This window comes from Stegostoma tigrinum, chromosome 39, assembly GCF_030684315.1.
Source record: "Stegostoma tigrinum isolate sSteTig4 chromosome 39, sSteTig4.hap1, whole genome shotgun sequence".
NCBI classification, from domain to species: domain Eukaryota; kingdom Metazoa; phylum Chordata; class Chondrichthyes; order Orectolobiformes; family Stegostomatidae; genus Stegostoma; species Stegostoma tigrinum.
In genome coordinates, this window is record NC_081392.1 from 7,933,094 (window position 1) to 7,945,310 (window position 12,217).

At 41.9% G+C, this 12,217-nt stretch overlaps 1 protein-coding gene across 3 annotated transcripts in view; it reads right to left on the minus strand.

The window, feature by feature from the left end:
• The window catches only part of LOC125447837 (mitogen-activated protein kinase kinase kinase kinase 5-like), a 119,403-nt gene that overhangs the window by 69,794 nt on the left and 37,392 nt on the right, over positions 1-12,217 (minus strand). For all 3 annotated transcript variants that reach the window (XM_048522611.2, XM_048522612.2, XM_048522610.2), the window contains exons 3-4: positions 3,217-3,307; positions 2,968-3,032 (exon numbers count right to left, since the gene is read on the minus strand). In XM_048522611.2, the coding sequence (XP_048378568.1) occupies positions 2,968-3,032; positions 3,217-3,307 (156 nt within the window). The remainder of the gene's footprint in view (positions 1-2,967; positions 3,033-3,216; positions 3,308-12,217) is intronic.

The window sequence follows — 12,217 nt, forward strand, 5'->3', positions numbered from 1 at the left end:
AGGTCAGTGAGTGAGGTGGAGTGATTTTGGTTTAGGATTGAAAGTGGTTTAGATTGAACAGTTTTCTAACGATTCTGAAGATTATCTTCATGCTCAATATTGCTGTCTCCACTAACATCTCTGAAAACAGCTTAACTGGTTACTTAAACAGTCACGTGTTGGCCTGATAGTAGCCATTGCAGTTCAAAAGAGTTATAGGCGGAGCACTGTGGAACATTTTTAGGATTCCGTATAATGAGGAATAATAGGAGGGATTAGCTATGTTGACATTCATTACAATGAGAATTGGTCTTGGATCAGCCATGACATCATTGAATGGCAGGGCAGATCTGATGGGCCTACATGGGCCTTAGGGGGGCAGGCAATGACCTAGAGAACTTATCGCTTGACACTTAATCCAGAAACTCAGGTAATGTCCTGGGGACCTGACAGATGGCAGATAGTGGAATTTGAATTCAATAACAATGGAATTAAGAATCTACTAATGAGCACAAAACCATTGCCAGTTGTCAGAAAACCCCATCTGGTTCATTAATGTCCTCCAGGAGAGAAAATCTGCAATCCTCACCTGGTGTGGCCTACATGTGACTCCAGACTCACGGCAATGTGCCTGACTCTCATCTGCCTTCTGAAATGGTCTAGTGAGCCACTCAGTTCAAAGGCAACTAGGCACAGGCAATATATACTGGCCAGACAGCACACTCACATCCCACGAATGAATTTTTTTAAAAAATCTGCTTCTTTGTCTAAAGGCCTGTGGATAAATTGCTTTGATAAGCTGCAATTTTGCAGTGAGACAGATGGAGAAGAGGATTGGTGAAATGGCCCAACCTTGCTTGACCCCAGTTATCACTGTTAGCATTTGTGTTGTGGTTGGGGATGGTGACAAACTTCTGAGGATAGCCACATTTGAGGAGGATACTTCATTAGCCTTTATAGTTGACAGAGCCAAAGACTGTTGTGAGCTGGAAAAAGTCCACAGGCAACACTTGGCACTGTTCCTTGCATTTATCTTCAATTTGATGTACAATGAATTTTATGTCTGTGATACCACTCAATGGGTGAAAACTGCGCTTTGAGTCTGGAAGTCTAACTTTGCTAATGTTGGTGATGCATTCAGTCAAATAGTCACCCTCATATCCCCATGTCGAATTCAGTTCTTTTGTACGGGTTTGAACCAAGGCTATAATGACATCAGGAGCTGGGCAACCACGGCGGAACCCAAACTAGGCATCAATGAGCAGATTATTGCTCAGCTGTGCTGCTTGATAAAAATGTTGATGACCCTTCTTTAACTTTACAGATGATTGAGAGTAGGCTGACGAGGCAGTAACTTGGCTGGGGTGGATTTATTCTGCTTTTTGTATACATACACCTGAGCAATTTTCCACATTGTCAGGTAGATGCCAGTGTTGTAACTCTACTGTAACAGCTTGGCTAGACGTGTAACAAATTCTGGACCAAAAATGTTCAGCAATATTGCTGGAATATTATCAGAGCCCATAGCTTTTGTAGTATCCAGTGCCTCTAGTCATTTCTTGATGTCATGTGGAGTGAATCAGTTCGCTGAAGAATTTTGTCTGTGATGCTGGGTACTGTGTAGGTGGATGGATCACCCACAATGTTGCAAATGCTTCAGCCTAATTTTTTGCATTAATGTGCTAGGCTCCCCGATCATTGAAGAGGAAGATATATATGGAGCCCTCTACTCAAGTGAGTTGTTTAATTGAGCACCCTCATTCACAACTGTATGTGGAAGGGCTGCAGGGCTAAGGTCTGATCCATTGGTTCTGGAATTTTTTAGCCTCGTCTATCGCTTCGTATGGCACAGAAATAATCATATTTTGCTGTTCCACTAGATTTGACACCACATTTCCAACCATGCCTGGCACTGCTCCTGGTATGCCCTCCTGCACTCTTCATAGAACAATGTGGTGATGGTGGAGTGGGGAATATTCCATGCTTTATTGTATTTGTGTATTTGATTACAGCTCTGCTGCTGCGATGGCCCAGAGCACCTCATGGGTGATGTGTGCTGAGTTGTTTGATCTATTGAAAACTTATCCCATATAGTACAGTGACAGTTCAATACAATATGATGAGGATGGGACTTTGTCTCCACAAGGATTGTGCAGTCATCACTCACTCCTACCAATATTGTCATGGACAGATGCATCAGCAGTAGGCAGATTTCTGAGGATAACATCAACCTTGCTTTATCTTTTGAGATAACAAGGTGTAGAACTGGATGAACACAGCAGGCCAAGCAGCATCAGAGGAGCAGGAAGGCTGACGTTTCGGGCCTGCATCTAAATTTTCTGAAGCAGGGTCTAGGCCCAAAACGTCAGCCTTCCAGCTCCTATGATGCTGCTTGGCCTGCTCTGTTCATCCAGCTCTAACACCTTGTTATCTCAGATTCTGCAGCATCTGCAGTTCCTACTATCTCTGAAACAATTGCCTTTAGCTTTTGTTGGCTTTCTCACCACCTACCACAGACCCAGTCTAGCATCTATTTCAGATGTTAGTAAAATGGACTTTGCAGGTTGATGAGGCTGTGTTTTCCATTATGTTTTCCGATGCCAAGTTTGATGCTAGGTAGTCCAACAGGCCTTTTTTTTGTAGGAAACAGCTGAGTATCTTGACCATTTAAGAGAGTAGTTCAGACTCAACCATATTGCTGTGGGTCTGGAGTCACATGCGGGCCAGACCAGGTGAGGATAGCAGATTCCCTTCCCTAATGGGCACAATTGAACCAGATGGGTTTTGATGACAATCAGCAATGGTTTCATGGTCATTAAACTTTTAATCCCAGACTGGGGCAGCAGAATGAGTGCACCAATAAGTGAATTTGTTTTAATTGTGTTGGATGGCACAGAATCCTTGATTTCACGAGTCTGAAACCCAATATTTTAACGCACAGGTTTCTGGAATGGGATTGATTCTTTAAAATGAGAAAACTGGAGTTACCATGGTAAATATCCTGCAGTGATCCTCCTCCGCAGTATTCCATACAAATCCATAACTTATTGGACCTAAGATAAGATAAAATAGACTTTTCATCAGATGACACAGGTTAAAAATAACAGTTTAAATGTTAATGCACCTGTCCCAAGATAGTACTTCTGGTGGGGTATGCCCATTTTGAGTCCACATTATACTATGTAGATTCAGTTGTTGGGCCTCAACTGCTTTAAGAAATTCTTACCCAGCTCTTACCTGATATAGCTTCCATAATAAGCAACAATATTTTGATGTGTACAGGATTTCACCATAATGATCTCTTGTTGAATAACTGAAAAGTCATCATCTATGAGGAAAAAAAAAGAAAGTCTTATGACCCCAATTGGAGGTAACACTATTCAAGTCAGACCTCAGAATGAAATCTGTCTTGTCATTAAGAATGAACATTTACTTTTGCAGTTTGGTTACCACGGTCAGTTATTGAACATATTTACACAAGGCTGCCAATGATCTTTCAACAAAAAAACACGAGTTTATTATACTAAAGAAAATAAAACAAAGCTATTTATCTATATAGTAATTTAGAAAAATCTAAACATTAGCATCAAAAAGAAAAATTCAGTCCTTTTCCCAGCAACGTCGTTGCAGGCACTTACTTAATCCCAGTGAAGTTTGACTCCTATCTTAACTCAGCTTTCTTAACTCAGCTGACTTCTTCCAGCTCTGATGGCCTAGAAACATCTTTCTAGCCTTGATGACATGGATTTATTTCCAGTTGTAACAACCTGGAGTTTTCTACAAACCAAAAACCTGCATTTCTTCTCAGATGACTTTTCTTCTTAATTGAAACCTGACTGTGTGGCATAAAAGTTCAACTTTGCAAACCTTTCATGAATTAACTCTCCAGGTGGTTTCTCTAGTCACATGTTTTCTTGAAAATGATGATTGATCCCACTGTTCAAAAATAAGCTGCTGACCTCTTTAAAAATACAAGGTACCACCACAGAACTAAAACCAAAAAAAAGCTACCTCTACTTTGCAATCCAGTTTCCCAAATGATAATATTATTATAAACTATTATTACAGTTATGATGGAGACAGAACTTCATCCTGCATCAAATAAGTGAAGTTGTACTTTCTTTCAGTACAATTTTAGATGGGCAGATTGATGGATATTAATAGTTTTTTTTGGTCTGTTAGTTAGATGTAAATAATTTTATTCCAATCATGCATCAAGAAAGACAGTTTAGGGCTGAAGGTCGGTTTTACATCCCACTGAATTTTAGGGGTGTAGGTCTTATTCCTGGCTTTAAATGGGTTTGAGTGAAACTTCTTTATCCTGTCCTTAGATTCATTCGTATCCAAATGTTTCTCAAAGATAACTAGCGAATTCTGACTGGGTCAAACATCACAATTGGTCATAATCCAACCACAAGTTAGAAAAATTCTTTTTTCCTCATTCCTGTCAACCTTACCAAGACCTGTTTAGTCTTCACTGTTCCCTCAATGAGACCTGCTGAAAAGTCATCCTCAAAGCCCATTTGGCTTAATAATGCTTCTCTTTAAAATTCATTCTTAGGATGTGAGTATCTTGGGCAAGATCAGCATTTATTGCCCTATCCTAATCATGGGTGTGATTAGCCTCCTTGAACTGCTGCAGTCCATGTGGGGTCAGTACACCCACAATGTTTATCTTGTAGCAATTTCACACAACTGAATGGCTTGCAAGGTCATTTCAGAAAGCAGTTCAGGCTCAAATGTACTGGAGTGGATCTAGAATCATGTACTGGACAGACCAGGTAAGGTTGGCAGATTTCCTTCTCTGCAGGATGTTACTGAACCAATTATTTTTATGTCTATTGATAGTTTCATAGTCATGCATACTGAGACTAGACTTTCTATTCTGGATTTTATTAATTTAATTGATCCCAGAACATTAACCTGGGTGTTTGGATTATTTCTCCAAAGACAAGTGCCTTGAAAGTGGAGTCCCAGGTGGACAGGATAGTGAAGAAGGCATTTGGCGCGCTTGCCTTTATTGGTCAATGCATTAAGTGTAGGAGTTGGGAGGTCATGTTGCAACTGGACAGGACATTGGTTAGGCCACTTTTGGAATACTGCATGCATTTCTGGTCTCCCTGCTTCTGGAAAGATGTTTTGAAGCGTGAAAGGGTTCAGTAAAGATTTACAGGAATGTTGCCGGTGTTGAAGAGTTTGAGCTATAGGGAGAGATTGAATAGGCTGGGGCTATTTCCCCTGGAGCATCAGATGCTGAGGGGTGACGTTATAGAGGTTTATAAACTCATGAGGGGCATGGATAGGGTGAATAGCCAAGGTCTTTTCCTTGGGCTGGGGTGTCCAAAACTAGAGGGAATAGGTTTAAGTAAGAGAGGAAAGATTTAAAAGGGATCTGAGGGAAAATTTTTTCATGCAGAGGATGGTGCGTGTATGGAATGAGCTGCCAGAGGAAGTGGTGGAGACTGGTATAATTACAACATTTAAAAGGCATTTGGATGAGTACATGAATAGGAAGGGTTTAGAGGGATTTCGGCCAAATGCTGGCAACTGGTACTAGATTAATTTAGGTTATCTGGTCGGCATGGACAAGTCGGACTGAAGGGTCTGTTTTCACCCCATACAGCTCTATGACTCTATGACACTACCACTACGCTACTAAGAATGGTCTTAATAATGATGTAATTAAGAGGTCAAAAGTCAATCTCAGGATCAAATATGACACCCCAATACAATTCCACAGTAAAACTCCACCTGAGCATGCACAAGACGTTATGATATACAAAATAAAAGCACACTTAAAGTGGATATCAGAGTAGCAGCAACCGGAAAACATGGGGTAAGTTTTGAAGTATGTTACTCCAATCCAGGATTCAATTTTTTAAGTGCTTTTCCTCATTAACCATAATATGGTGGTAAAGTGATTATATTATGTGTTGGTGTAATAGTGCAGGAGAATGTAAACTAAAAACACAACACAGCAGTAATATCTGCGAAACACATTGTCCCTACTTGCTCTGTCTAAACATCTCATAATTTTGAACATTTCCCTGAACTTTCAATGTTCTGAAAAGAATAATCCCAGCTTCTTCAACCTTTTCACATGACTGAAGTTTTTGTCTCTAATAATACTAATGAACCTATTTTGTACCCTGTCTAAGATCTTTCTCAAGAATAACGCACATAACTGTATTCAGTCTCTTGACTTGAAAATTTCCCATATACTTTCTTAACCAGCTTATAAACTTGAGCTGCCACCTTCCAAGATGTCTGAGTGCCTACCTCCATACCTGAGGTTTTTGTGGCCCCATCAAAATGGTGGTGTCTCACTTCACACTTATCCTCATCAAAAAGTATCTTCCCAATTCGCCATTCTGTCTACATCTTCATTATTTATTGCATTGCCAAGTTTTGAATCATCTGTACCCTTTTGCAAAAGTCTAGATTCTAGCAAAGCAATGTAATTAATGGCCAAGATGGTCTCTGGGGATATCCATTGCATACTTTCCTCCTATCAAAAGTGTAGTGATCGGAATGAGGTCAGTCAGGGGGACCTCATAGAATGAGTTCCCTGATTGAGGCTGTTAACGTGATCCATTCCGGGAGCGGCACGGTGGCTCAGTGGTTAGCACTACTGCCTCGCAGATCCAGGGACCTGGGTTTGATTTCAGCCTTGGGCGACTGTCTGTGTGGAGTTTGCATGTTCTCCCCGTGTCTGCGTGGGTTTCCTCCAGGTGCTCCGGTTTCCTCCAACAGTTCAAAGATGTGCAGGCTAGGAGGATTGGCCATGTTAAATTGCCAGTAGTGTTCAGGGATTAGATGGGTCCTGGTTGGATTCTTTGAGGGTTGGTGCAGACGTGTTGGGATGAAGGGCCTGCTTCCACACCATAGGGATTTCTATGATGATGAATTTCTATGATCTAAACAGTTGTGTCAGATATCCTATTTATTCTGAGTGCTGGCTCTGAGGAAGCCAAACCAGTGTACTATGCACGTGTAAATAAAGTGTGACTTGGTGATGAGATGCCAGCCTGTTTGGAGTTATTTCAAGGAAGTAAGCTATAATTTTATCCTTTGGTATAAATGTCTCCCAGTTTTAAAGGTTGTTTTTTCTGGCATCTATGAAAGAGTAAGAAAGCCAAAGACAGCAGGTGTTGGTGGTCAACGTGAGTAACAAACGTCTTCTGTATTGAACACTATTACATTATGTGGTCAGCCTGTTTCAGCGTCTGAACAGCTAGTCCATAATGGAACATAGGAATATAAAAGCAAGATATACAGCCTGTCAACCATCCCGACATTCAAAAAGATAATTGCTGATTCTTAAATCAACTCCACATTTTTTAAAAATTATTTGACTTCTTTAGTATACAAAAGTTTATTAATCTCAGCCTTGAAGATATTCAGCAATTGAACAATCACAGTTCCACATTGTAGGCACTCTCTAGAAGTTTTTATTTCTCCAATTCTTTATTGGTTTCTTTATTTTACTTCACTCTTAGGATGTGAGCGTTGCTTGCTCAGCCAGCTCTTATTGCTCATTTCCAGGTGCTCTTGAGAAGGTAGTGGCAAGCTGTCTTCTTGAATCACTGCAGTTCGTTTGCTGCAGGTAAAGACACAGTGCCATTAGGAAATGAGTTTCTGGATTTTATCCCAGCAATACTGAAGGAACAGCAATATAGTTCCAGTCGGGATGATGAGTGGCTTGGAGTGAAACTTTTCGGTGGTGCCAATATGATTTCTTATTGACTATCTTTTACTGATGTTCCCTAATTCTACCCTAGCTGATTACTTCATAATTAGGCCACCTCTTATCATCCATTTTTCTAGATAAAGGACAGTTATCAGTCTTTCCAGATAGTCATAATCTCCATCTAGTATCATTTATGTAAATCTTTTTCATACTTTGTTCAGTGTGAATTATGTAATACGGAAATCAGAACAATTCGCAACACTACAAATGCACAGAGACATAGGTACAGAACCTCCAATCCAAACAGCACCAAATGCTGAGACATCTATTCCTATTAAGAGTTGCAATGGCCTCACTGATGCCTCCCTCAATTTCATATAATGTGAGAAGATTGACATAGCACACCGTGGCAAGATGAACACTCCCTTGACTTAGGACTACAGGCTGTCAAGACAAGCTGCCTGGTGTGTAACTGCGTGAATCAACATCGAAAGGCAAAGCAAGGCACGGATGGTGCATGCATGCAGGTAGGTAGGTACTATATGAGCAAGTGCTATGAGAGTAAGCAAGTAGCCCGAAGATGCAACCTCTTCCAATCCATAAGATGGGTCCCTGTATGTACAAGACCCTGCTGCAGCTTTTCAATGCTAGTTACTGGTGTACTCTGCAATGCACATCTGTGCATCCTGAATGGCCTGAAAGTGTACTGGAGAGGTGACACTGGCATCAGCTGTTGCTATGTACATACGTACATTGGATGTGTCCAAGAAGCTGTTTTGTCCTGAGCAACATGCACTACCTTCATATCGTTATAGCATCAGGGAAACTTGAAGCAGAGAAACTTAAAAGGAAGCTATGCAAGTCAACAACTAATCATCCCTCTCAGCAGAAAAGCCATCTCCTGAGGATTATAGATAATAAAATGTGAGGCTGGATGAACACAGCAGGCCCAGCAGCATCTCATTAGAGTAACCGGCAACCTGAAGTTGCCATGTACCTGCTCTGATATTCCATGTTGCAATTACTCAACATCCAGTTTATTTGGCAAGATAGGAAATTGAATGCTAATGAGAAGAGTTGGGTCATTTGCAGGTGTTTAACAAGCAATAAACCCCCTAAATTGGCAATTTGCCACTGCCAAACAAGAAACTTGCTCTGACATTTGTCATAATGATAAAAGAGATTGTGAGACGCTCCCGATGCCAAGATTAGCCTCGCTAAACATTCACCTGTGGGATCCAAAGAGGACCAAGAGTAATGCTTACAAGTAATGATGGGCAGTTGAATGTTGGGCAATTCATTTTGCAGATTGCCAGATTATGTAATGAATGCCAATTCACTGAATTCCTTCAGTTGTGATCTGGACATACTTCTGCTTGGGATGGAGATTACCTTTGGTTAGACCGCAGATTAAATTCTATGTGCAGTTCTGGTCATAACACCAATGGAAGGATGTGGTTGCACCAGAGGAGGTGCAGAGACTATTCACCAGGATGTTGCATGAAAAGTTTCAGTTATGAGGACAGACTGGATAGGCTGGATTTGTTTTCTTGGAGCAGGGGAGGCTGGGGGGGTGGTGGGATCTGACTGAAGTAAGATTTTGGAGTCCATTGTGAAGGATAAGATTTCTGAATACTTGGAAATGCATGGTAGAACAGGGCAAAGGCAGCATGGTTTCATCAAGGGGAGATCATGCCAGACAAATCTGTTGCAATTTTTCGAGGAGGTAACGAGCAGGTTGGACCAAGGAGGCCCTATGGATGTTATCTATCTAGATTTCAAGAAGGCCTTTGATAAGGTGCCACACAGAAGGTTGAGTAAGATAAGGGCCCATGGAGTTAGAGGTAAGCTACTAGCATGGATAGAAGATTGGCTCTCTGACAGAAAGCAGAGAGTGGGGATAAAAGGGTCCTTCTCAGGATGAAGCCAGTGACGAGTGATATTACCCAACGGTCAGTGTTGTGACCACAACTTTTCACTTTATACATTAATTATCTAGATGAAGAAACTGAGGGCAGTCTGGCTTGGTTTGCAGATGGTACAAAGATAAGTGAAGGGACATGTGGTATTGAAGAGGCGAGGAGGCTGCAGAAAGATCTAAATAGGTTAGGAGAGTGAGTAAGGAAGTGGCAGATGGAATACAATGTGGTAAAGTGTGAGGTAGGAAGAATAGAGGCATGGATTGTTTTCTAACTGAGGAGGAAATTCAGAAATCTGAAGTGCAAAGGGACTTGGGAGTCCTAGTCCAGGTTTCTTTCAAGTTGAACTTGCAGGTTGAGTCAGTAGTTAGGAAGGCAAATACAATGTTGGCATTTCACTCGAGAGGCCTAGAATATAAAAACAGATGTACTTCTGAGGCCTTATAAAGCTCTGTTCAGACCACATTTAGCATATTGTGAACAATTTTGGACCCCATTCCTCAGGAAGGGTGTACTGGCCCTGGAGTAGGTCCAGAGGAGGTTCACAAGAATGATCCAGAAATGAAAGGCTTAATATATGAGGAACATTTAAGCACTCTGGGTCTATGCTCGATGGAGTTTAGAAGGATGATGGGGGACCTAATTGAAACCTATAGAAAACTGAACAGCCTGGTTAGAGTGAATGTTGGGAAGATGTTTCCATTGAGAGAATAGGACCCGAGGGCACAGCCCAAGAGTAAGCAACTGCACCTCCCAGTCGCAAACCATTTCCACTCCCCCTCCCATTCTCTTGATGACATGTCCATCATGGGCCTCCTGCACTGCCACAATGATGCCACCCGAAGGTTGCAGGAACAAGCAACTCATATTCCGCCTGGGAACCCTGCAGCCCAATGGTATCAATGTGGACTTCACCAGTTTCAAAATCTCCCCTTCCCCTACCGCATCCCTAAACCAGCCCAGTTCGTCCCCTCCCCCCACTGCACTACACAACCAGCCCAGCTCTTCCCCCCCACCCACTGCATCCCTAAACCAGTCCAACCTGTCTCTGCCTCCCTAACCGGTTCTTCCTCTCACCCATCCCTTACTCCCACCCCAAGCCGCACCCCCATCTACCTACTAACCTCATCCCACCTCCTTGACCTGTCCATCTTCCCTGGACTGACCTATCCCCTCCCTACCTCCCCACCTATACTCTCTCCACCTATCTTCTTTACTCTCCATCTTCGGTCCGCCTCCCCCTCTCTCCCTATTTATTCCAGTTCCCTCTCCCCATCCCCCTCTCTGATGAAGGGTCTAGGCCCGAAACGTCAGCTTTTGTGCTCCTGAGATGCTGCTGGGCCTGCTGTGTTCATCCAGCCTCACATTTTATTATCTTGGAATCTCCAGCATCTGCAGTTCCCATTATCACTTGTTCCTGAGGATTACATCCCAGACTGTGAACGTGAATTGAAAGACATGTCTGTGTTTACCCTTTTAGAAATACACAAGAACGAGTTTTAAAAATCCCTGCAGCTCTAGTTTCAGTGTGCTAGAGTGATAGAGTGCTGTAAAGGTTACAGCTAGAGAACCGCCATTAGACACCTCTGAGCCGCAGATAAAGAAAGGCTGTCTCTGGGTCATTTTCTGGAGAAGGGTCCAGACCCAAAACGTCAGCTTTCCTGCTCCTCTGATGCTGCTTGGCCTGTTGTGTTCATCCAGCTCTACACCTTGTTATCTCTCTCGGTCTGACTACCAGAAGCGAGGCCAGTAAAAGCGCTGTTAAAAAGGGAACAGAACAAAAGTCTATCGACTAATTGGAAGTGCCAAGTCTCTTGAAATCAATTGCTATACTACCAACATCAACATTACGACCAGCCAACTTGACAGCCACAACATTCCCACATCTATTCATCATAGCCAAACATTCATTTATACACCTGCAAGAATTTTGTCCCGTTCACATTTCTAAACTGTCTTTATCTTATAAACTGTCTTTCTGAAGAAAGGTCTAGGCCCGAAACATGCTCCTCTGATGCTGCTTGGCCTGCTGTGTTCATCCAGCTCTACACCTTGTTATCTCTTTATCTCTATCATGTTTTGTTATCTTTTCTTGTGTTTAGCAGGCTAATCACCTCACCCTTTCATTACTCAAGAAAGCCAAGTTAATTTGATTCCTTTTAAAAATATAAATACATCTAGATTAGGAAAAGGTATCCAAGAGAATAAATAAATTGATTTAAGAAAACGAGCCAGTTCATTCCTCTTCATCCAGGAACACAACCATTTGGGAATATCCCATCCAGGATCATTAAGAAATTGGGGACCTTCATCCAGTGACTGATCATAACATAAGCATTGCACGGATATCACACCCAACACATCATACTCCAGATGTCACAAGCTAGGCATTACATGTGATGTTACGTTACAGACATTACACTTGAGATGTCACACCCGCTCTGTCAGACGTTGTTACAGGTGAAATACAACAATAAAAAGAAAGCCAGGCATTTTATCTTGAGCTTCTTGGAAATCTAAAATTTACAAGCAATTTATTGACCATCAAATGACTCCCACAATGCATAAGCAGCTACAATAACCTGGATACACAAAGAAATTAACATGTTTAATGAGGGAAAGGCAGATT